General features: G+C 51.4%; 1 protein-coding gene across 2 annotated transcripts in view; it reads right to left on the bottom strand.

The window, feature by feature from the left end:
• LOC309582109 (protein CEPU-1) overlaps positions 1-25,676 on the bottom strand; it is a gene marked incomplete at both ends in the record, with an annotated part of 353,179 nt that overhangs the window by 27,509 nt on the left and 299,994 nt on the right. For both annotated transcript variants that reach the window (XM_082297124.1, XM_082297123.1), the window contains one exon: positions 20,835-21,067. In XM_082297124.1, the coding sequence (XP_082153250.1) occupies positions 20,835-21,067 (233 nt within the window). The remainder of the gene's footprint in view (positions 1-20,834; positions 21,068-25,676) is intronic.

The following is a 25,676-nucleotide window of genomic DNA, read 5'->3' as shown; positions in this document are numbered from 1 at the left end:
TTGGACCCCACTCCTGAGCCTCCCTTCCCTGCCTCTCCCCGCCTCCCACACCTTCCAGGGCTGCGCCAAGCCGGAATGACTGCAATGGCCTTGCACGCAATGCCTCTGCTGTGCAGGTAAGTAATTTATTGATCCGTAAAGCACTCCAAGACGCTCTGGAAGGGATTATGTCATGCCAGTGCCGTGCAATAAAATAAAAAATGATGGATTTTTTGTGAACATGATGGTGATTTAGGGTTTGTAGTTGGAAGTGTAGTTAAAGTACATTTTAAGTGGAAATCAAGGTGGGTAATGAATTATTCTCTGTTTTGAAGGGCTGCTGTGAGTTCATTTTTTTGCTGCTCTGGGCATGATGGCTAATCTGCTAATCATGCACTGGAGAACAGCTCTGGATCAGCTGCTCCCAAACAGAGGGGGCTCTGGGGCAGGACAGTGGAGGCCACAAAGACAACACCTAAAGAAATATTAATAAACTTCAGTGCCAGCAAGGGGACAGCACATTCCTCGTGGGACCACTCAGAGCTGGGAATGCTCTGCCCATGGCCAGCTCCATTGAGGAGATGCAATTAGTTACAACGTCGTTATGATTGCCCCGCTGTGTTCCTGGTGAGGCTGGGACTGTCAGCCGAGAAATCCATGCGTGCTCTAAAAACACAGAGCTGATGCTCTGGACAACAAAAATAGGCCAAGGGGGTATTACCACTGTCATTTTGGAGAGGTGGGAAGAGCCAAGCGGAGGCGCAGTGATCGCCCACCTTTGCCTGGGAAGCAGCAAGAGCTTCCAGCTCTAAGTCCCAGGCAAACTAAAGCAGTATCCATCATCTTTAAAGCACTGTTTGCTGCATCACAGAGGAACCTTTCTGATGTTTTTAACTGCTGAATCCACATCGACCCAATTCAGCTTGTTTTGCAGAGGCTTTAAAAAAAACAAGCCAGACTTTACACTGCTGCTCTGGGACTGCACAGACACATTTGCACCCACCCAGGCGAGAGACAAAAATCAACTGACCAGGTTGTAAAACATAATTAAAACAACTTAAACTTGGGTTTGATTGATAGGACACAGGGGAATGGCTTTAACCTGGGGAGGGTTGATTTAGAACAGGTATAAGAAGTTTTCTACAATGAGGGTGGGCAGGACCTGGCACAGGGTGCCCACAGAAGCTGTGGCAGCCCCTGGATCCCTGCAAGTGTCCAAGGCCAGGTTGGATGGGACTCTGAGCAACCTGGGATAGTGGGAGGTGTCGCTGCACATGGCAGGGGTGGAACTAGAGGGTCTTTAAGGTCTCTTTCAACCCAAACCTTTCCATAATTCTATAAAAAGCAGCTCGAACTGCTCATGCACCAGGGAAAAAGTTCACCATACTCTGGCAAGCTCAGGACACTTTGAGGGGAGATGCAATTTACTGCGTCCCATCTGGAATGAGAGGAGGCAGGAACATCTGGGAAGCAAACCAGAGAAACGTCACTGAAGCTGTTAACTAAGTCTGGAATTGTCTATGCAGTGGTTGGATTTAACACGGTGGTTATTGTATGCTAATTAAATATTTGAATATTTAACCACACAAACTATTCCAAATGCCTTTCTGGAGGCTCAACAGGTGTGTTGTAAGGCTTTTACCAGACCGGGGAGGGAAATCTTAATAAATAAATGATCCAAGCATATATTTAATATTACTTAACAGTCGCCGGTGCTTCCATTCCCGCTGCACTAAAGGACTTTCACCAGCACTTGGCATTTCTGCAGCAGTGGGGCAGAGGAGACATTTCCTGTGCCGAAAGGAGGACGCAGATGGAGCTGTGCCCCTTTGGGAACGAATGAATAAATAAAGCTAAGTAAATGCAGGCTTCCCAGGCGGGAACCCTCTCCTTGCGGGCAGTCCTTTTGTGTTCAGCATCTCTCTTGCTCGGAAGTGATTAAACATGGCAGCGTTGGCCAAGCTGCTCCAGTGACACAGCACAGATTTCCCCAGAGGCAGGCTGGTGCTTTATTGATCCAACTTCTTCTTTTTTCCCCCCTCCATCCTTGTCACGGTTCTGGGGAAGGTCTCTGGGTGCTCTCAGGGGCCTGCAGGTGCCCAGGGCATGCCCCCAGTTTGCCCCAACGCGGTGCCCGCTCGCAAACAAGAGTCCCCAGGACAGAAAGCAGCTTGCTTAAATATTTAACCAAAGCATATGGTGAGCTCCACATTCGAGGGTGTTCAGTCAGGTGATAGATGTCTTTCCAGATCCAAGCATATGTGCTTGCCGACACACATCTATTCCCTGGCGCACAGACGCCCTCCTGCCACTGGCACAGATGATATCCCTGCACTGCTTTCACCTCCAAACACCCGCTCCCGAGCCAGCACAGGTGCGCAGCTCATGGATCCCCTGCCTGTATCCCACGACAGCGCTGCACACAGATCTTCACATCCTGGGAATGTGCTGGGACTCCCCTGGCTTTTCTGCCACCCCCTCTGCCGCCTCTCCCATGGCACTTGTTGCAGGACTGATGCCTTCCCTGATTATTCCTTCAGCTGCCTTTTATGGCTCATCCCAAACTGCATAAACATCCCCAGCTTTGCCTCTTTGCTCAGGCCCTGCCACCTCCATCTCCATCGTCATCACCTCCCCACCCACCTTCCGGGCACGCGCTGACTGTGCTGCTTGCCTGGGCTTTCCTCTCCCTGACCCCACCTGTCTCCTGACACCCCGGCACCCCAAATTTCAGCCAGGCTGACTGGAGGGTGCATCTGGAACAACCTCTCCACCTCAGACTGGCAAGGGGATTTCAAATGAGCTGCACCAAGTTGCTTATTCCTTCTTCAAGGAAAGTCGCATTTTTTTTGCCTTAACCACCCCCTTTCCACCCACTTTTGAGAGCCAAGCAAGAAGTGCAGAAATACAGCTGTGACCTTCCCAGACCAGCAAACGCCTTCTGGTGTGGGAGTGAGGCAGAGCAAGTGCTTGTCCCAGCCAAGGGGTCTCAGCCCCTGGCACAGCCTGGGAGCGAGCAGGCTCTCCTGATAAGCCCAGCCCTGCTTCCCCTTCATAAAACATGCAAATGTCCATCTTCCAGCAGGAGCAACATCTGCTCCAGATCAAAGCAAACAACAAAGAACAACTATAAAAGTGTCTGGAAGAAAGAAAAAGAGGGAGAGTCAGACTTGCATTCTGCGGGTTATCTGTGATGCGCACTGGCAGCTTCCTGAGCATCAGCCTGACGCTGCTCCTGCTTTTCATAACAGCTTCCTACTTCTGTCACACACAGACTTCCCTGTGTTTCACGGAGTTTGCTGCCACGGGTCCTGCCTCTGGGATTCGGTGAGGGGTGTCCTATCCCTGCTCGCAGCAATGCTGTGAGTCAAACCGAGCCCACCCTCTGGCAACACAGGGTCTGCCAAAGGCAGCCAGAGTCTGACAAAGGCAGCCAGGGTCTGCCAAGGGCAGGGACGCCAACATGCGGCTCCAGGACTCCTCCAGGTTGTAACCAGAGCACTTTGTAGCTGCCAGGTCAGGAGAAGGGGAAGTGCTGGCTGCCACAGTGCCAGGCACCTCCATGGTGCCTCCTCCCTCTTTTGTGTTCCAAAGCTTTCTGCCTTCAGGGAGCAAATTGAGAGCCCTGCGCCTTCAATTACAGGTGTATTATAATGGGCTTTGAAATCAGTTTGTGCTGCTCTAACACAATTATAGTTAAGAGAAAAGCAGAGAGGGCTTCATCCTGCGGTCATATCCTTCCATCATATCAGCCCCGCTCAGGAGCTGTTTTGAGCCTGTCCAAAGGTGTGAGAAAGGGCAAACACAGCCTCAGAGCCTGCTCAGTCACAAAGGTTTGTACACAAACCCCATGTGGGTGCCTGCCCTGTTCCCCAGGGCTGCCTGGACCCTGGGATGGCAGCACCACCCCCTTCCCAGGTTCAGCACAGCTTTGCCGAGGGGTTGATCCCTCTCTTCACAAATCTGGCAGCAGCCAAAGCCACGAAGAAAGAAGGCTGGAAACAAAGAGGACATACATAACGACCTTAATAAGCAATTAATAAATAACTAATGACAATAGCTCGTTCTAAAGCGAGGCGTAATGAGATGTGTCATACAGCACCGAAATGTGTCTAAATGATTTCCCAAACAGGTAACGGCTCCTGTTGCAGGGAAGCTTGGAGGACACGAGATTTTTTACGCCCGTCTCTGCAGCAGGTTATACAGCACAGCATCATAATAACTCAGAGGAGGAGGGGGAAACAAGACGTTCCCAATCATTCATTAGTAAAGTATTTGTGAACGCGGGTATAATTCACCGCATAAACAGCAGGGTTTCTGCAGGCAAACTTTATAGCTAAGTGCCAAAAGGGAGCCCAATCTGATTCCACTTACGACAGCATAAATCAGCACTACTGCTGCAATCAACAAGGGATACACCACAACAAATGTGGCACAATATGAGAGTCGGGTCTCAGGCACAAGGATTTTCCCTGATTTCTGGATGGGTCCAGGTCACCAACCTGGATCAAGAGCAGCTCCCTCAGGAGTCAGGGTGCTGCCTCATTAGATTCACTGCCCCGCTTTCAAGACTCTGAAGGGACCTGCATGATTTTTCCTACCACAGAAAGGAAGAAAACACCTGACACCAAGCCCTGCACCTGTGGGGAATCAAATCAGAGTTGCCTTGCATGGCTATTAATGAGCAGCTTTAAGAGGAGGCAGAATCCCTCCCTCAGGTTTGGGAGAGTTCTGCGTTCATGTACCAATGCCTGAAAGAAAATGTAGCACTGCTCTGGACTTCATTGCCTTCTTTAAAATGAGTGTAATGATGCTGAGTGAAAAGAAAACAAGAAGAAAGATATAAAAGCAAAGTTTTTCCATTATTATCCATGAAGAAATGCAGCCAAACAAGGAGTGTTTGGCAGTTCAGCTCCCTGTCTAGACAGATCTCATTTTCAACTCCACACACGCTGCACGGATCTAGTTTCCAGTTTTTGCACCCCGAGCCACCTGGGATTCCCCCTGCAAGCCAAGCAATGCCTCATGAAAGGCAGAAAATTGAAGGCTCTCGAATCTTTAAGACACCTGCATCATTTTTCCAGCATTATTGACACCTCTCCTCAAGGCACGACAGCCTCTCTCACGACTGCCTCCACAGTGACCATCAAAGTGACAGTGACTGTCACACCCTGCTCAGGGGATGCAGGGTCCCCAGCTCCTCTCATCCCACGGGGTACCATTGAAGTCTCCATCGACCCTTGGGAAAATCCCTGTGTGGGGACGAGCCAGAGCGTGCCGACAGCACCCCAGAAAGTTGGAACACGACTTGTGGTTAATACAAAGCTTGTCAAACCCATCACCTCGAAATGCTGAATGTCTTTATTAGATTCCTTTATCTCCCCCCGAGATCGGAGGGACAAGACGAGATGATTCTCGGCGGAGATGTCATCATCCAGAAACTAATTAAAGGCTGCGCGGGAAGCCGGGCCACGCACACTCTGGAGAACAAAACGCATTAGCAACCCGAGTCGGGGAAAATATTACAAGTGAACTTCAGATCAGAAAGGGCGAGCGAGGGATTTCAGAGCAGCTCTCCTCTCCCTGTCTTTCCTCACACTCATCCCTACACTCCCTCGTCCTCGAGAGCTGTCCCCCAGCTCGGGCTGGGTAGGACCAGCCTGGGACCTGGGCCAACAAGGGATCCTTCCCTGCAGCAGGTCATGCCCTGGGAGAAAAATCATGATTTGTGGAATTTCCTTTATTTTTAATGATAGAAAAGCCTCCTTGCTGTGGGTCAATAAGTGCAGAGAAGGATGGATGGATGCTGGCTCCGCCAGAGTGCTCCTGGCAAAACCCTCAGTCTCATTGGGTCTCATCCCTCCATCAACATAATGACAAGAATTTCTCATCCTTGCAGGCTCATTAAAAAGACAACAACTTATGAAATTATAAGATACCCAGAGCCTGTGGCCACAGGAACTGGAGGTGGGAGCATTTCTCCATGGGGACAGATGCACAGACCTAGTTTAAGACATGTGTCTCAAGTGGAGGTACCTGCAAATAGCCCATCCCAGTCAGCCTGGAGTCTCCTGTTCCAACAGACAACAAATATCCACAGTATTGCTCATCTGGTCCATCAGCCCATGCTGTCCTGCTAAATTCTGCTCAAACCCCCAGCTCCCCTCCCCCCAGCCAGCCAGAGTGGCCATGCCCCACCCTCCTGCTCCCTGCTCTGCTCCTGGAGAGCAGGAGGGGCTCTCCCTGTCCCCTCCAGCTCTATGTCCCTGCAGAGTGGGCATCACGCCAAGGGCTGAGCTCGCCAAACCGCCCCTGTGCCACTTTACTCCTCAAAAGGGACCTGACAGGAACAAAGGAGCTCAAACATCCTTTCCAAAGATAAATCAGATGCTCTAATGCAGCCTGCATCTCCAATGAATATAGGGCAGGTGTCTCTGAAGTGAAGTATTAGTTAAAATGATGCTCTTTAAATTACATTTCGGCTATTTCAGGCAGACAGGTTGTGTGTGGGTTGGGCTGGGTATTTTATGATCTATCTGGAGGCTTAAAAAGACACAGAGAGAAATAAATCTCCCTTCCATTAAAAACACACTATGCTCTTGCATATTTGTTCTTATCTCGGCGCTCTCGCTCTCGTGCTCCCTCTCCCTGGGCTGGAGCACAAAGTAAGTGTTTGTGATTACACTTCCACACTGACACTCAGCTAATTCGAGGAGCCGCCAGCCCGTGCCCAGGCGGAGCACACAGCCTGCCCGCCCTCGCAGGAGGATGAGCTGTGCTTCCCAAAATGCCACGCTGGACCCAGTGGCTTTACTTCAAAAAGCATCGAGGTCGGTGGTGTTAACGTAGAACCAAGGGAAAGCCTCAAGTTTTGATTGAGTTATTTGGATCTTCTGAGTCTATCCATGCCCTTTGTGCCTCATTTATCTATTTACATGCCTCCATTGCCATCACTGCCTGTCCCCTTTCCTCCCATCCTTCCCGAGCTCCAGCTCTTCCAGGTACCCCTTGTGCTCCAGACAGGGCTTTTCCTTCTGCTTGGGCTTCTTCCTGTCTTTGCCTTTCACTCCAGTTAAAAATTAATGGATCAGGCAGGGAGCACAGCCCTGCTATTGTCTGATTAGGTGGTCTGGAGGCTGCTACTTATGACCAGACTCTGTTTGTCTGGGAGAACAGAGTGGGAGAGCAAAGCTTGTGAAGTGGGAGAACAAAGCTCATGAGGTGGGAGGTCAGCAAGGTCCAGCAGTATCAAATGAAGCAGAGGTGAGGTGATCCGTGCCTCCATACGCTGCCACTCCTCCTATCCCCATGGGAACACATCCATCACTCCAACAGAGGCAAGTCCACCTTCCCAAAGATGCCCTGATCCATTCCTTACTCCTCTTAGTCGTTTCTTTACATCCCTGCTTTTTCAGGCTCTCCTTCTTGGGCTCCAAGAGCCCCCCAGCCTTCCTCACCCTTCCAATGAAATACTTCTGGTCCTCATCCTATCCCAAGGCACATTTCTAGGCTAACTCACAACTGCCCCAAGTCCAGGGGAACCAACCCAAAGCTAAGCCAAAGCTGCCAGGAACAAGCAGGAGCACAAATACCGACGATTAAGAGTCTGCGGGATGATGCTCACTGTCGTTCCCACACCTTCAAATGTGGTTTATCCCTATCGTCAAAACACCCTGGGAGATAAAGGAGCATTATTACTCCCACTTTACAGATGGAGAAATGAGACCCAAAGATCAAATGGGCCAGAAGTGCCTGTTCGGATCCATGCTCTGCAGCACCAGCCTTTCAGGCTCTGTGGAGCTTGGAAAACCTTGGAAAAAAGGCACAAGGAGAATGAGGGTGGCTGCCAGGGCAGGTATTTCCATTGGGCTGCACTGAATGAGAGCTCCACGGTTAAAAATCAGTGATCGGGCCACTGAGACACAGCCGTACCTCCCTGTACACAGAGGGGCAATTAAAACTCCAATCCCCAACAAGCAACATACGACAGAGCTAAAAACGAAGGAAAAGGAGGGAGCGATGCTCCCACAAGGGAAGGATAGCGCTGCGCCTGGAGAACGCGGGGGCTGCTCTCCTTTCCCATTAGGAATGCTCCTTCATTTCCTCTTTCTCCTAAACAAAGCCCTCGAGCCTTCTTCTCGGCCACACTCATGCTTCCGAGAGTGCCAGAAAAGCCACAGGGAATTATCCCTGCCAGAGCATCCTTAATTTCCCTATTTGTCTTCCTAATGCCCAGCCTCATCACCAGCACCGTCTATTCCCCATGTGCTCCTGCTTTACATGGAAGGAATATTTTTACCCCATTCTTCCTATGCCTCTTTTTCCTCCCATTTAAGCATTTTGGAGGCTTTTTATCCGCACTCTCCTTTCCTTTCTTTCCTCTTCCCCTTTCATTTTTAATACCTGTGGTTCTCCGATTCAAAATCATTACTGTTTTTAACTTGACTCGAGCCTCTTAATTAAGTTACTTTCCATTATTTTTTATCTAGTCCATTTGTCTACATCCCCCGCACCCTCCCTAATTCTCCCTTTCCTCCCCAAGGCAGGCTGGGTATGAAATCTTACATTTCCATTTGGCTAACAATCACTTTGAATTTTTAAATGCTATTAAATTGGATCACACCAGTCACTGGACTGGAGTTGTCGAGCTGTGATATTTACTCGCGCCAGTCAAAGGGAAATGAAATTGTGGTGGCGCAGGGGGGAGGCGATGGGGGAACCCAGATTTATTCTGCCCGCGGTCCTCGCAAACAGGCACAATCCCCTCGGATTTCTGAGCGAGTTCAAAGGAAACCCTTACGCTCAACCATGAATGTATTGTAATGTCTTTAATAAATCAATTACTTGTTGGCAGGAAATGCCACTGCATCTCCAATCCTTGTAATCACCTCAGCCTTGCTGTGTTTTAAGTGTGGAAAGCTCACGGAGGTAGACGGGGAGCCAGGAGCGCCGTCAGCATAGGGCAAAGCACGGAAATCACCGCTCTGTCTTGCCAGGAAAGGCCAAAAAGTGCAGAAAGGATCTTCATGATGTGAAAACACACACACAGAGTGACCCCCAGCTCCAAGGTAAGGACACCACGGTGCTGGAGGGACCCTGCCAGCACTGCATGGGCTCATCTGTCCCAGGGCAGCTCCTGGGATACAGAAGCTTGGAAGGAATGACCACAGCAGGTTCACTGGGAAAGGAGGTGTGGTAATAAATGCCTGTCCCAGGAAATCAGCCTGTGGTAATGGGAGCAGCCCTTGCTTCCTCCTGCCCAGTGCTGAGCAGGGGGATATTGCAAAGCAGTGTTTTCCCACTGCCCCAAGAGCCAGACAACCTTTTGCCCCTGAGTTTTGTGCTTCTGCTTCAGGAGGGTACTATATTTCGATTTTACTAAAAGAGGCCTTTTCCAGTCGAAAATTTGCTAAAGGGAGCGGGATTTGATTACAAAGCAGCCCTGGCCAAATCCAACCCCTCCTCCTCTCTCTGTGCCGACAACATGCTCCCCTCCACAACAACAATCATCTGAGCACAAACAGACAACAGAGCTTTTCAAAAAGTAATGAACTCCGGTCGGAGCCAAGGCAGGAAGGGTTTAATGTTCAGCGCAGAAAGCTTGCCGAGGCCATCAATTATATAGCCCTGCTGCTGAAGGAGCAAAAGAAAAAAGAATATTTCAGACAGACCCGGCCAAAAATAAAAGATAGGGAAGGAAATCACTGTGAGAGAGATTTAATTTCACAAGCGGAGAGAAGTGTTTGCAAAAGAGGAGGAGGATCAAAGGCTGAAGCTCTCGGGCTGGCTGCGAGGAGGAGGGATTACAAGGAGGGCAAACCATGGAGGAGACATCTCTGTTGATGCCTTGTGTCAAGGCTGGCCCAGGCAAGGAGAGCCCTGGGCACAAACTGGGGGGTCTGTTGGCTGTGGGGGCTCAGTGATGGGAGACTCAGGCAGAGAGGAGGGTGGATTGTGACCTGTTCATCTCACCTCACATAGGATAGCAAACCAGCACGGAGTCTGTGGCCTCTCCTGCCTCATCCCAAATCCTACCCAGGAAATTATACAAGATGCTACCAAAAAGAAGAGCTGAAATCTTTTGGGCATCTCTACTACTGGGACCAGTAAGCCAGAAATGAAAAATCCCAGAATCATGGAATGGTTTGGGTTGAAAGGGACCTTAAAGCCCATCCAGTGCCACCCTGTGCCATGGGCAGGGACACCTTGCACCATCCCAGGCTGCTCCAAGCCCTGTCCAACCTGGCCTTGGACACTGCCAGGGATCCAGGGGCAGCCACAGCTGCTCTGGGCACCCTGTGCCAGGGCCTTCCCACCCTCACAGTGAAGAATTCCTTCTGTATGAGGGTATTGACCCAAGAAGACCTCCCCACCCTGTCCCCTGCACCCAGTGGAGCCGTGCTGATCCCTTCCAGTCAGGGACTAAGGAACAAATCCACTTCCTTTCTGAGGGACAGGACAAAGGGGTTTCACTGCTGTCTCACAGCAGACACGGAAAACCCAAACCAGAAACACATTTCAGTATCTTGTTTGAAGAATCGCATTTCCACCTCTTTTACAAAGATCTTTGCCTTTTTGTTCTCCACTTCCCACTTCTCCTTGTCTTTCTAAATCTCTTTCTTCTCCATTGCATCACCGGAACAGAAAGGAAAACAAAATCACAACTCTCCCAATGTTTCAATGCAGCTCCTTCTTCCTGGCTTCCTCCTCTCCTTCAAAACCCAAGCAAGAACAGTATGAAAACCCCACATTTTCCACCCAGTTCCCCCCTTTATTCTCCCAGTGACCTCTCCCCAGCCTGTCCTCAAGCCTGGGGATATTTGCTGGAGGTTCTCCAGCCCTCGGAGCCAGCAGGGCCAGGCAGCTTTTCGGCAGCTGTTCCCTTGGCCTCTCCTTTATCTCCAGCATTGTGTTCACATCTGCTTCCCCCTCTGCCTCTTTCCCTGCCACTGGGAGCCTGCTTTTAAATCACTGCTCAGCACAGCAGCTGCCAGGCACAGGTTCCATGCCCCATTTGGATGGGGGATCCAAAAGCCATTTGCAAACCTCCCTCTGCCTTTTTTCTTCTCTAATTTTCTTAATTTTTTTTTTTTTATCCTCTTGAACCTGCTGGTGCTGCCACACTGCTTTCCCCTCCTCCCTTTTGGCTGTGGAGCTCTCTTGGCTCTGGAAGCATGTTCAGACACCTGGTTGCTGGCAGTGTGGGATTTGGCAGTGGCTGGCAGTGTGCAGCTCTCCGATAGGAAACTGAAGGAGAGCGGGGATCACGATGGGGGTCAGAGCTACCCACCGTGGCTATCAGGGATATGCTGGTGGCCACTCGCACTGCTCCTGGCTTGTTGGTGGCTCTTCCCCACCCACATTCCACTGGCTTTGCCTGCAGCTTTGGCCAAGGCCATTTCTGCTTTTGCTGAGGATTTGTAGGGTAAAAAAGCACAGATTTGTGCTGCACCGCCCAGGAGCTGGGACGGCATTTAGGACAAGGCACTGCCATCTGTGGCTCCTTTCCTCAGCGGAGTCCTGTTCCCAAGCAGGGCAATTTTGGCAGAGCAAGGCAGCAAACCCTAGGGAGCAGAGCCAGGCACGTGGAGGGCTGGATGCCTCACTGCCACCCTGCCCACGCAGTGGCTCCAGGCTAAATTCCTATTCCAGATTGCAATCTCTCTGTGCTACCAGAAAAAGAGAGGGCTATATCCTTCCGGCAGCCAGTAATGCACAAAATTCCCTGAAAAAGATTGGCTGATTCCTCCCCAACCTCCTTTCACTCAAGGTCTGTGCAGGATCGCAGGCCAGGATCCCCATGGATGCCACCTTCATGGCAAAGACTACACCAAACAGACAAAAATCTCTTGGGAAGAGCCCTTTGCTTCATCCTCTGACTCCCCAAGCCTCCGCAACAGGTTTTTGCTTCTGGAGTCGCCTCCAGAGAGACTGGCCAGAAAAATCAGTTCTAAAGGCCAAAAAGAAGAGCCAGATTAAAGTATCAACTCTGAATTTATGCTCAGGACTTAAGGTTTAATAATGCAACAGAAAATCAATATTTAATAAAGCAAATGATGGAGAAAAACAGTGAATGGGAGATGAGCTGCTGCTCTTGTTTTCAAACAAGTAACCCCCGGAGGAGCTGGGTTGGCAGGATGGATGTGGAACCAGATTGCCACAAAGAGCTGGCACTCAGGATGCCTCAGGTCCCAGCGATTCCAGCTCTGGTGTCAAGGGGAGCTCACGGGTCTTTTATTAAAGGACAAACAAGGAATTACTGCGGTGGTCAGAATCCAAATACCCATGGAGAGAGATCAAATGCTGAGGCATGAGGGGAGCCAAGCAGCTGCTGCGCTGAGCAGGCACACACTGGGGCTGGGCTGGGGGAACGTGGGTGGGCAGCAACACCCTCAAATTCAGGTGCCAAAGAGCTGCCTGGGATGGAGACCTGAGAAGCTGGGAGTGAGCACAAGGGCTCAAAGAAGAGGGAAAATTCCTGCCTGCCAAGGAGGAGAGGGAGTGGTGTGAGTAGTTGAGGTGGGCAAGTGGGCAATTGGGGCACTAAGCCTGGCTGGCAGGGGTGGTGGCACAGCAAGTGTGCAATCCTGGCTATGGTAAGGATGCAGCCCTGGGCGTTGCAAGTGTGCATCCCTGGACACGGCAAGCACACATCCCTGGGCAGAGCAAACCTGCATCCCTGGCCATGACAACTGTGCATTCCCGGGAACAGCAAGCAGACATCCCTGGGGACAACAAGAGTTCTTCCCTGACCGTGGCACACCTGCATCCCTGGGCACAACAAACCTCATCCACGGGTACAGAGTGCACATCCCTGAGCACAGCAAGAACTCATTCCTGGGCACAACAATCATGAATCCCTGGACACAGCAAGAGTGCACCCCTAGGCCAAAAGCACGCATCCCTGGGCATGGCAAATGCGCGTCCCTGGGAGCGCTGGGCCTGGGCAGGATGAGGAAGCTCCGCGATGCTGGGGAGAGATCAGCAGCTCTGCCTCCCTCCCCTGGAGGCTGGAGAAAACTGCAGCGAGCCCCTGCATGGCACAGAGATGTCAACAGCGTCTTGTCCCCCCTCTGCCCTTCCAGCCCTGATGCAATGCTGCCAGCTGGGAAAGAGGGGAATTTTGTCCATAACCATGCCAGTGATGGCAGGTGCTTCTTGGGGTACATGGCTTACGGTGCACAAAGATCTGTGCCCCACCTCACAAAGTCTGGGGACTGGATAAATCCTCTAGGCAAAGGAGACTCTCACTTGCACAGGAATCAGTGCCCTTGGATGAAACCCCTCCTCTGGCACGCTGCGTGTGCCGGGTTGTCTGCCTGGCCCTGCAGCACGGCAGTAATTTGTAGCTTGTGCCGGGATCCTTCACATTGAAAGATGACATATAAATATAAAACGTTATCACTCCATAACAGCCACATGCTATAAAACGCCAGGCAGAAGGATCTGGAACTAGATGGAGGCAGTGCTTTAAATCCTTCCCTGCAGAGTTACTGCCGCTAAAACAACAGACCTGCTCCAAAGAGCTCCGGCAACGGAGGGAGAAGAGGACAGACCCCGATAAAAACACCACAATTGAGGAATTAGATGAATAAGTGACGGGATTACAGCATGACCTCCCCATGCTGACAGCCCCCGGGTAGCAGTAGCACCGGCGCACCGGTGACGTCTCCTCCCATTCATCCCCTGCTGTGATTTTCGGCGGATGCTCCGTGTTCCTGTAGTAACAACAAAGCGCTGGTACCAACGTTACGCTACAAGGGGCTGACTCCGCTCCCGCGGTTACGATAACAATGCTGTTACTGTAGTAACATTACAGAGCCGAGGTCTCACTGTTCTATCCTTAATTTTATCGTCGTAAGATTAAATTGCAATAATGTTATTGAGCTGCCATTAGTGTTGCCATGGCAACAATAACATTAAGGTAGCGATATCACATTACAGTGGTCCAACCGTTCCACCACAAATATTTTAATGTAGTAAAACAAAAGAGATTACTGCAGTAACATTAAACTGCAGTGACCTCATTAAACCCCTACCGGCTTTATCACACTGCTGATAACAACACTCTCCTGGAAACCGCACGGGGCGGTGGGAGATGCCCGATGAGCATCCTGGGTGCTGCTGTGCCACCCCCTTTGGCTAGTAAATCCATGGGGAAGAACGGGGAGAGCCACACACAACTCCAGTCCTCCCTGCCTGGAGAGCTGCCGGCACCGCTGGCCTCCCGGATTCACCCGCTCCGCAGAAGGGATTAGCGGAGTCACTCTTGAATGGCTCTGGGTGAGGCGGGTGACCTCTCCCTGAAAGCCTTTGGAGAGGATGGGTGAACAGGGCTGCCGGGAGCTCGCGTGCTCAGAAAGGCTCAAAGAGGAGCAGACTCTTGTTTTCTAGAAGAGGGGTGATCCGAGGGTGACCTCCGCAGCTCGGAGGGAGTAGCAGAGAGAGTTCCACTGAGCTCTCCTCACTGCCACAAAAGTGCACACAGCTGAGCCAGGAAGGGTGGAAATAGTGGAGCCACGGGGCTGTCGGCGGTGGGAATGCCCCCAGCACTGAGGCACGGGGCAGCTGCAGGGGACCACAAAGGACTGGTGTTAGTGCTGCCCGAGGGAACCCAGCGACACACGGGACTACAGCACCAGCACTTCAACGGGGAGACAGAGAGGAATTAGCCACAGCCTGGGTGAACGCGAGAAAGAAAAACAGGAAGGAAATGAAACCGCTCTGTGCGTCCTATGAATCACTGGAGCTTCCTTCTCCTCTGCTCTAGTCTCCTGCCAATTATTCCTCCTTGGGAACAGGATACATCCTCCCATGGGTCTGGCGGTGCCTGGCCCGCTTCATCGCTGGGGTGCCAGGCAAGGCCGGAGGATGCCTTGAGGGAATGGTTTGAAATTGAAAAAGGTTGATACAGAGTAGATATAAGGATGAAGTTTTTTACAATGAGGGTGGGGTAGCACAGGTTGCCCAGAGCAGTTGTGGCTGCCCCATCCCTGGAAGTGTCCAAGGCCAGGTTGGACGGGGCTTGGAGCAGCCTGGGATAGTGGGAGGTGTCCCTGTCCATGGCACAGGGTGGGACTGGATGGGCTTTAAAGTCCCTTCCTACCCAAACCACTCAGGGATTCTATGCCTTCCCTTCATCCCAACCTCTCCATTACCAAGTTGCCCTCTTTCTAACAACGTTAACTCACTTGAGCACTCTTCACCTCCCCATCCCTCCCACTCTTACACCAGTGGGCTCATCCACAAGCTCCGGGAAGGAGCAGCAGGGTGGGACACATTCCCAGTGGGATGCAGCATGCCTGGCTCCCTCCAGTAGCAGCAGGACATGAAACTGGGGCAGCCTGAAGCTGCAGCAAGGGCAGAATGTGAGCCCAGAGCAAATTCTTTCACAGTACAGACTCTGGAGTCTCTTTTCCCCCCTGCTCCCACCCCATGATATAATTGCTAATTAATAATAACGTTTAGCTCTCAGATAGTGCGTTCCATCTTCAAAGACCTCTGTCGACATTAATGAATTAATCCTCATCAACCCCCCTGTGAAGTAGGTGACAATTATTATCTCTGCCTCACAGATGTTAAACTGATTTGCAAAGAGGTCAAGTGACTTTGGGGAGGCTGGAGGGAGCCTGGCCGGGTATGAAGCCACTCCACAGGGGAACATGGACAACACATCCCGGAGAAGCAAGGGCTGGGATCCGGGGGTGTGGGGGAGATGGAGAGATCCAGGGGCAGTAATGGATGTGGGACCTGCAGAGATGCTCCCCAAGGGCAGAGCAAAATGAGGATAAAGAGCCAAAAACTAGGCCAGTGCGTGAGAGCGTGTGGGAGACCTTCAGTCCTCCACAAGAGCCCTGATACAAAAGGCAAAGATGCTTTGGCAGAGGGACGGTGATCAGCAACAGGAGGGAGATGGGAAGGAACACATCAGTCAAAGGAGCCAAGAGCGCAGGCGAAGTGAGGGAGGATTTCCATTTTGTGCCACTGGTTTCCTCCCCTCCACTGCTTTGGGGAGGCTCTCCCAGCTCCCCTGTGCCTTTTAGGAGCTATCATCTAAACTTGTTTTTGCTTCTAGAAGGAACAGCTGCTCCCACGGGGAGAAATGTGTGGACACAACAGTAAATCCGTGCCAGAAGCAGGGGGAGCATCTCGCCCAGTGTGAAACTCCAAGCCCATGGCTTCAAACGTGACCAATGCCTGCACATCCTCTGCCACTGGTGGGCAAATCCCTTTGTCCCTCCTTGCTCCCGGAATCGTTGGCATTGGTGGCACAGGGGACAGGCTCAGCCCCACAGGTAAGGTGATGATGACTTCAGGGACTGAGCGTTCCTCCCAGCCACTCTGCTCACAGCAAAGGCGTTTCCCGGCCACCCAGGCAGAAAAACAGCCATAAAAAGTTCTCCTTGTTGTCCCACGAGTGAAAGGGGCTTGTGGCATCAAAGGAAAATTAATTGGGCAGAGTTTGGTGGTTGAAACAAAGCTCGGGCACCACAGCCCCACTGGTGGCTTTATCTCGCAGGCACAGACCTTGGCAGAGCTGCTCCCCGTGCAGGGACAGGTGCCACCGGCACTGCCACCTCTGCCCCCCACCACCTGTGCCCGCAGCCCCCCAACTCCGCTGAGCAGGTAATTAGCTCCCAGACAAAGGCAGGGATTTGAAGATTAACCTGGGCTCAGGAAGGAGTGGGGAAAACTCATTTACACCAAACAAAAGGGGAGGGGTGATTAGTTGCTCCAGTGACAACAGCAAGAGCCAGATAGGGCCAGGGAAACTGATAAAGAAGCGGGGAAAGCGCTAATATCCCCCAGTTGCCTGCTTTTGCCTTTTTTTTTTTTTTTCCTTCTTTCTTTCTTTTTAAGCACTAAAATTCCACCATTTTCTATCATGCAAATTCGTGTGCCTAAGTGAGATTAAACTCTGGCAGGCTCCGTGCCTCCTTCTCCAAGTCCATTTCCCGCACCGAGATAAGGCCAACTTCCCTTAATGCATCTTACAAGGCAGTGGGAGTGTTTTGAAGGCACGCATTGGAGACGGCTTATTATCAATACAAATAAGAGCTTTCCAGATATCATCCTTCTCCTCCTCTCTCCTCTCTCTCCTTTAAACCCAGGGACCCGGAGAATGGCTTAAGTAGCTCAAATGTCCTGCAGGGAGCAGGGAGAAGGGGGAGGCTGCGCCTGAGATGATGCTGCCAGAAGTAGGACTCGCTAAGGAAACTGGAGTGGGATATAGGAGAGGAGAGGAAGGGAAAGCATCGCTCCTTGAAGGTCAGTGGGACCTAAATCCTCTTCCATGCTCTGTGTGTCTGCTCCCCTCCAGGTTCACAGCTTGCTTATTGCAAGTGGGGCTTCCTTGCATTTTTGTTTCTCTAGGATTTACTCCCAGAAACATCTCACTTTCCCTGCAAGGTTCAAGGCAGATTCCTGCAAACACAGGCAGTGCTGCTTCCTGGTGCTTTGTCTGGTTTTATGGCAACTCCTCCTAAGAAGGAATGAGTGCTGAAGGAGTGGGACCACCTTCCAGACCCTGCAGACGACAGGGATGCTCCCTGAGCTGCTCGCTTTAGGCCTGTCTGTAATCTGGGAGCACCTCTCCAGGAGAGATCCAGGTGCTAAGAACCTCCTTATCCCTTTGGCAGCTCTGTTGTTGGCTGACATCAGCTTGGCACCACCAGCCTGACCCCATTTAGAGCAGTCCCCAAAATAGGAGGTCTGAACTCTGGTGCATTTGGTGCTAAGGGTCTGTTGTCTCATTCCTGAGCTCATTTGTTCCACATTAGCACAGAGGCACTGACCTGCTATTCCTGGATCAGCAGCAATCACCTTTTCCCTTTTGTACCAAGATTTCAAGACTGACAAGTGTTTCTGAAAGCCTGGCCAATGAGGAAAGGTGGGAGAAACAGAGCTTGGATGGTTTCAGAAAGAAGGCAGCTAAGGGGCACCGGGATAACAACCTTCCCAAAAAGCAAAAGGTTATTACAGAGGACACTGATCAATTGTTCCCCAGATCCACTGGGAATAGGCTGAGAAAAACTCCACTTCATTTGCAACAAAGAAGGTTTAAGTTAGATATTAGCTATACATTTTCTAATTAAAAAGGTAGCAAAGCAGTAGAATAGATTGTCTGGGGAGACTGAAGAACCTGCTTTGTTAAAGATTTTCAAGAATAGCTTTCACATATGCTTGGCAGCGAGGCCTCTGCCTGCTTGCAGGGGGACAGGATAAATTAGCTCTCGAGGTGCCTTCTCCCCACCTATTTTGGGATTTCGGCCATCCAATAGAGCCAACCTAGAAATAAATGTGCAGCTCACCCCCTGCCGCAGCATGGGCATCCTCAGTTCTGGGTGTCTCTACTCGATTCTCTCCTTGGGGATCATTCCCAACCCTCATACTCTAAAGGAAGCTCCTTCTCCCACCCCTATCCCTCTCCTGTTTTTTGCTCCTCCCCCCTCCCATAGCTCTGCTTCCCTCCAGCAGCCCTTGGCCAAAACCACGGATGCCCTCCATCCATGGCTGTTTCCCAGCGATATCCCCTAACCCTGGGGAGAAGGAGGGATGCAGGCACAGGCTGCGAGTGTCTGGGCCTTGCTGATACGCACCCATCCTGCTTGCCTGGGGGAGCAGCAGGCTGCTGGAATCGTGGCTGGAAGGGGAAGAGCTCCTTGCCCCCCCTGCAGCCAGTCCCTTTGGAGAGCACAGCCTGCCCCGGGGCACGATTTAATTGCATCCTGAGAGGCTGCAGTGCTCCTGCCTCCAGAGCCGTGCCCCCAGGCCCTTTCCTGGTGCAGCAAGGGGAACGTCAGGACCTGCTTAGAGCAACCTGCACACCTCCCTCTTCCTGGCTAAACCTGTTTAAAAGGAGACACCCCCTTTCCCACCTCCTCACACCACCTCCCCTTTCCTACCAAGCTGCAGGAAGGGGCAAAATGTCCCAGGGCCATGTGCTGAACTTGGCACATCCCTGAAATGTGGTGCTTAGCCACCCTGCTTTCCTGGGAGGGGGAATAAGCACCACCTCCCACAAGCTGAATGTCATTTTGGACAGGATTATTCCAGAATACATATTTATAGGGCCCATTTTCCAAGGCAGGAGAGTTAATCCTGTCACCCCAGTCCAATTTTCATCAAGGTCATTAAGGCAGGTTTCCCTTTAATTGGACATGATAGTCACTTTCATGTCCTGCTCTGAGAAAGGGCTGGGTGAGCCAAAGAACTGCTCTTCAAATTAGGGGGCTCGCTCTCCAGAGCCGGAATTTCTGCCGGCAGCACGAGGATCATCAGCACATTACAGGACTGAGCCCATCCTTGAATCATCCCGTACTTAACCGCTGCAAGGAGTTAAGCTCTGACCTTTTCCTGCAGCACCCAAATATCTCTTCCTAATGATACAGCGAGACACGGGAGAGATGGGCCTGGATGTCTGGTGATACAGGAAATTTAGGTCAGGAAATGGGAATCAGAAGAGAACAGATAGAAATTGTCCTGCATCACCCCAGCATCTGATAGCGACTTCAGAACTTGCTGGTGATCGACTTTAGCTTAAGAAACTCAGGCAGGTAATAAGAGATTGCAAGATAAACAGCCAGAACCGGGACTGGCAATGCATCCGCTTCCCCTCCGCACTTAATGGAGATGGAAAAAGTCTGGCTCTGGTTAGTCAGCTTGATTGCTTGAAGAGGAAAGGGAAAATGAAAAGGGAGGGAAGAAGGAAAATAAAGGCCCTGAGTCTGGGTTTTTTCCCCACTTCTATTCATTAGGCTGTCAATAGTGCTCAGGCCTGGAATATCGACGGCGGATTAGCTCAACCCGACTCTGTGTACAAGACCAATGCCTTTTTAACCCAGCTTGTTTCCAAATCAATACACCAATCAGCATTCAAAAATTAGCCCGAGACGAGATTCCAATACTCAAGCTGGTGTGTCATGTTAAGAGGGCTCCTGGCCAAATCACAGAAGAAGCAGCAGGAAAAAAACGGTTGCTAGCAAGGCATTAGAAATTTTCCATTAATCTTCCCCCAGGCTAAGAGCTCATCAAGCTCCGTGTGTCCCTTCACGAGGCTCCCCCTTGTCCAGCTCATGTCCTGCCACATGGACACAGGATCTATCTTCCACGAATGTCCACCTGCTTGACCATCGCATGTGGCCACGCCTGTCTGTCTGCTCTCAAGAGGCCGTGTGTGCTCACACACTTGCTGAAGAGCACATGTAGGCACACACTTAGCCACCAAAACTGCTCCAGCACCCTGTGCTGGCCTTTCTCCTCCTCTTCCTCCTCCAGAAGTATGGAATTTCAACACACAAACACATATTGTTGCTAGGCATACACACACCCCCACAAAGCACACAAATCTGCCAGCTCTTCTCTTTTCCCCCAACACAAGTTTTACTTCAAGCAATGCCTCCAGCTTGGAAAACAAAAAAACATCAAAAACCAATAACAACAAACAGCACTGTGGGTTTGCCAGTGAGTGTGTCAGGATGCAGAGCTGCCTGTATCAAAGCCCTGGAATTATATCAGGGAGGTCAGATAAAACCACGCCTGACAGAGTTCAAGAAGCGTTTGGAGAATACCCTCGGACACATGGTGTAACTCTTGGGGACGGTGCTGTGCAGGGGTGCAGGGCCAGGAGTCGGACTCCATGATCCTCATGGGTCCCTTCCAGCTCAGAGTTCTCTGATTCTGTGAAATTCATTACCCAGCTTGGGACGATCCAAGCTTGTGGATCAGCCTCTCCACCTGCACCGAGCTGTGTCACATGCTCGATGTAGGAGCAATGGGAGGAGAAGACACCAGCGCAAAAGGAACAGAGAGAAAAGTCCCAAGCCCAACCCCTCTACAAACTCCCTTCCTCTTACCTTGCACGATGAGATGGACACGCGATGTCTTGGGGTGATTGTCTGTCTGCACGGAGCAGGTGTAGGGGCCCTCATCGTACACGTCCACATCCTGGATCTGGATGCTGTACTGGGTTTTGGTGTTGGCCAGGAGCACCACCCGAGGGTCCAAGCACCACTTGTCATTGCCGGCATAGAGGATGCTGCTGCGGTTCAGCCAGGCCACTCGGGTCACCCGGTTGTCCACGGAGCACCTGGAGAGAGGCAGAGGTGACCCATCAGTGCGCTGCTCTTGGGCGCTCTCCCTCCCTTCCTCCCTTCCAGCCCTCCTGGTCCTCCTGGCACTATTTTTAGCTTTGCTGTCAGCAGCACTTTCAGAGACCAAGTGCTTTCAGTGTCCAAAGAGGACAAGGTCAGCACTTTCCCTGCGGTGCTCAGGGCACCGATATCCATCTAAACCAGCAGCTCCAGACATTTTCCCAAGAGCTTCACGGGGTTTTCAGATGCAGGGCGGTCAGAGCCACCCAGTACCAGCCTTTCACTCCTCCATTCCCGTTTATTCTTTTGCAAACTTCCAGACAAACAGACCTGAGCCTAAACCTCCACCTCAAGTCCACACTTTTTTGGGAGGGTGCAGGTTGTTACTTCCTGCCCAAATCCATCACCTGCCGTTCCCTCTGCAGAGCTTTGCATCCCTGCAGCCGGACTAAGAAATGCAAAGTGGTGCTGGGAAAGCAGCACTTCGCTGCTTCACAAAGGAGCAAGGGAAATTTATCTTTGGAGAAAGCCAGCTCCGACACACAGACCCCTAAAAAGAAGCCTTGAGCATCCGACCATTTGTCCCCTCTGACAGCTCTTCCTTCCATACCCATCAGCTGCATCACTGCACCTCCCTCACTTGTGCACCTCACCCCAGCTGAGCATTTCACTTATCCAGGGATGTTTTGGAGGTAGAAATCCTCTGTATTCAGCCTCAATAAGCACCTGAGTTTCCCCTGGAGACAACACAGTGCAAACGTAGAAATTATTTTGATCCTGAAGGAGATTATTTTCCTGTCAACATTAACTGGGATCGGTCTTGCTCCTCCCAAAGGTTTCTGCCGGCCCCATCCCCGTGTCCCCAAGCCAGGTTTGAATCCTCCTATTGCTACAAATAATCTCCAGATAAGCATCAAGAGCTTCTCTAAACAGCAGAAACCTGCACCCCCCCAGCCAGCTAAACCCCTGCTTCTCTCCGAGGAAGTTTGGGATTACGGAGCCATCGGGACTTAGCCGCGCTTTGCTGGATGCTGGCTCCGGAGGATAACGTCCCTGCATAAACCACTCAGCCTCAGATCCACTGTTTATATTCTTCCCCAAACTACTTCATCACTTGTGCAGTTGTTGGGACACAATTACCGTGGGAGGCACTGAGAGAGAGCCGGCGCCTCTGGGAGCTCTCGCATGGGGCGACTTCAAGGAATGTAGGAGACGTAATGGGCTCCATGCGCCAGGCTGCACTAACAGGGGAGGTAACGGCAAGCATGGGTATATCTGTGCCATGTGGACTTGTCTTGGACACTTTAGGGAGTGTGTCCTTTCTCTGGGTGAGCTGTCTCCTTACTGGGGGTCCTTACAGCCTCCTTTGGGTGGGGATTCATCCTTTCTCCCAGGTAAAAGGCAATAGGACAAGAGGAAATGGCCTCAAGTTGCACCAGGGAAGGTTTAGATTGGATATTAGGGAATGTTTCTTCACTGAAAGGGTGGTCAAGCCCTGGCACAGGCTGCCCAGGGCAGTGCTGGAGTCACTGGAAGGATCTAAAAGCCACGTAGATGTGGCGCTTGGGGCATGGGTTAGTGGAGGACCTGGGAGTGCAGGGGAATGGTTGGACTGATCTTAGAGCCTTTTCCAACCTTAATGATTCTGTGATGGGAGACTTCTCTTCCTGTGCCCACTACTGATGCCAGGGAAGACACAGGTACCCACCTGGGGACAAGTTGTCTCGTCTCATTCAGCCTCTTTTTGGAACCTCTTTGGCTCCATGATTACAGGAGAAGCCAAAATAACCCACCCAGCCTCAACACACAACTTTCGGGGGTTAGGAGTGGCAGAGGAGATGTGCCCAAGGTGAGACGTGTTGTCTGCAGCACAGGACGCCCCTGATTTGCCTGTACCCAACTGCTGCTCCATCCTCCCTCTCTGGTGTGAAAAACATCCAATAAATTAAACAATTTTACTACTGTTCCATAATGATATTACGATAATAATAAATTAAATGTGAGCAGATTTTTACGATCTACATTAAAAAAAGAATAGATTCGGTCTGGGCTGAACACCAAGAACTCGGCTCTTGCTCTCAGCTGCATTACAACTTGAGTAAAAGGCCTGAGAGTTGAGTTGCACAAGTGGAATTAAACTGGAGATTTCTTCCCAGAGGATGGGTTTAGTCTATTGAACTCCAAATCTCATCTCTGCTGGTAGCTCAGACCTATGGGGCACAAACAAAATGAAGTGGATATTTGGTGTTTGGCTCTGCTACCATGAAATAGGCTCCTGTGGTGGTGGTTCTGAACAAACACAGGGGTGTCCAGGGCTGGGTGATGAGAAGCCAGACGTGACTTGAATTTCTCAACCAGTCCCCTCTGTGGACATTACCTTGAGGAACTGTAAGCAGGCTGAACTAAAAATATATAATTCTTCTCTCCTCCTCCACGCCAGTTTTCTTTATGAAATGCATCAGCTTGGAGATCCTTGGATAATAATGGAGCCAGACAGTGTGCAACCCAAGCATTCCCTCTATCACGTGGGCATTTAAGTGCTTTTGAAAAGCAACGGGGCTCAGGTAACGCATGAGGCAACAGTGGAATAAGTGCTTTCGCCCTTCACAGCACCCGGGCACAATCTCTCCTTATCACCCAGACACGCTTCCCTGTCCCTAGGATCGGCAAGCTTCAAGCTGTTACTTTATATTCTTCCCTGCCTCTTAAAGCTCCTGAGCCTATATATATAGAAAATAGAAAATAAAGCACAGCAGCAGCTCCTGGGGAAGAGGCGCTTTGGCCTCTGGATGCGCTGGGCTGTTTAGGGATTGGCAGTTGTGCTCCTTCCCGAGCTGCTTCCAAGCGCCGCACTCAGCCTGCTCCTCCTGCTCCTCCTGCTCCTCCTGCTCCTGCTCCTCCTGCTCCTGCTCGCACAAGCGCCGGTCGGGGTCCCCGTGGCCAGGGCTCGTCACAGCGACCCGATGCTCTTCCAGCCCCTCCATCTGCTCCTCCTTCCCTCCTCCAGCAGCTCCTCTCTCCAGCAGCCCGGCACAGGGATGGGAAGCCTCCTCTCCCACACACAGGCAGCCGAGCGGAAAGCCTTTGGCTTTGGCCAGGAAGCCACGCTCCACGCACAGGTGGAGAGCAAAGCCACTGCCGAGCCCACAGCCTCCCCTCTTCCCACCCCGCTCCTGGCAAAGTGCAAAGCCTTGGGATGCCTCCTCCACCTCTCTGGAAGCTTTCACTTCCCCTCTCACCCCGTGGTGTGCCAGGGAAGGAGGGGAGGGAGAGGTCCTTGGGGTGCCGGAAAGCAGTGCTTGCCTCCAAAAAGATGATCTAAAAACAATTAAGCCCAGATGAGGTAATTTTGTCTCTCAAAATCCTTAATCCTTGTTCCATTCCTGCTCAGACAGCAAGGACTTCTCCTCCAGGAAGATGAAAAACTGCTGTGTGCCAGCACAAGGAGGAGATGATACTGCTCTGGATACTGCTGCCTCTCTCTGCTGCTTCCTTCCCAATAAACGCAGAGTCCCAAGCCTCAGGGTTTCTCCTCTGGGATGTGGGAACGCTGCCTAACTCACCACTGCTGCATTGTCCTGGGGCAGGCAGGGATGGTTTATAGGGAGAGGCAGCTCCTCATGGTGCACCAGACCCTCTGCTCCCTGCGGCTTCCCATGGCACCTCAAAATTACCACAAATTTGGGCATTTTAAGGCAGTTACACGCGCTGAGTAGAGGTGAGAGCTGCACATCTGCATCCTCCCTACCTGTACCAGCTCCCCTGCTCATCCCTTGCCCTGTACTCACCAGTCAATGACGTGTGGTGGGTACAAAGGGACACAGGCTGGTGCTGCCCCTTCCAGATCTGTCAACATCTCCCCCAGCCAAAACTTCCTAGCTTTGTTACCCACCCTCTTCCATCAAGTTGGTCCATTAGGGGCAGGCCACTCTCCCCTGAACCAGCACTCCCAAACATTCCCACAGCCTGAGGGTTGAGCTCGTGCAGCCAAAGGGCCCCAGAGGTGAAGCCAACAGCCCACCTGGCTGCAGGGACCGCGCTCAGAGACCAACTGGAACAGGGAAAGCAGCACCACAAGGATTCTGCCAGCAAGCACAAAGATGAGCCAGGCTGAAAACGCCAACAAAACCCTCGGTGGGGACTAAACAGCCTCACAAACAAGTACCAGGAATAAATAAGCAGCAGGGTGCTGACACCGAGTTCCCTGCCCACTGATCCCCACCTGCGCCGCATCCAGCCCCCAGCACCTCCCTGAGACGCCAGAGCGGACACAGATAGCACATGCCCTCCTGGATTTCTCTCTTTCCTTTCTTGAGTTTGCACACAAAAAATGACAGGAGAGGAGGTGGGCAGGCAGTGGGGGGAAGGAGGTTTTTAATTACTGAAGTGTAGTAATTGGCGCACAACACTTTTTTGTTGCCTCTTACGCAGATTGCTGGTGTTCCAGAGGGCTGGGCTGGAGAGCACAGATTGTCTCAACCCAGCAGGACACACAAGAAATGAATAATGTTAATTAGAACTGAAAAGAGCTCAGCAAAATTACCAACCTGATTGCTGCTTTCATTGCAATTATCAGGGTACAGGCTTCATTATGGGGAGGCAGGG

Source organism: Coloeus monedula (genome assembly GCF_965178545.1).
Source record: "Coloeus monedula genome assembly, chromosome: 25".
Classification (NCBI taxonomy): Eukaryota; Metazoa; Chordata; class Aves; order Passeriformes; family Corvidae; genus Coloeus; species Coloeus monedula.
This window is presented reverse-complemented; position numbering and strand designations above follow the sequence as displayed.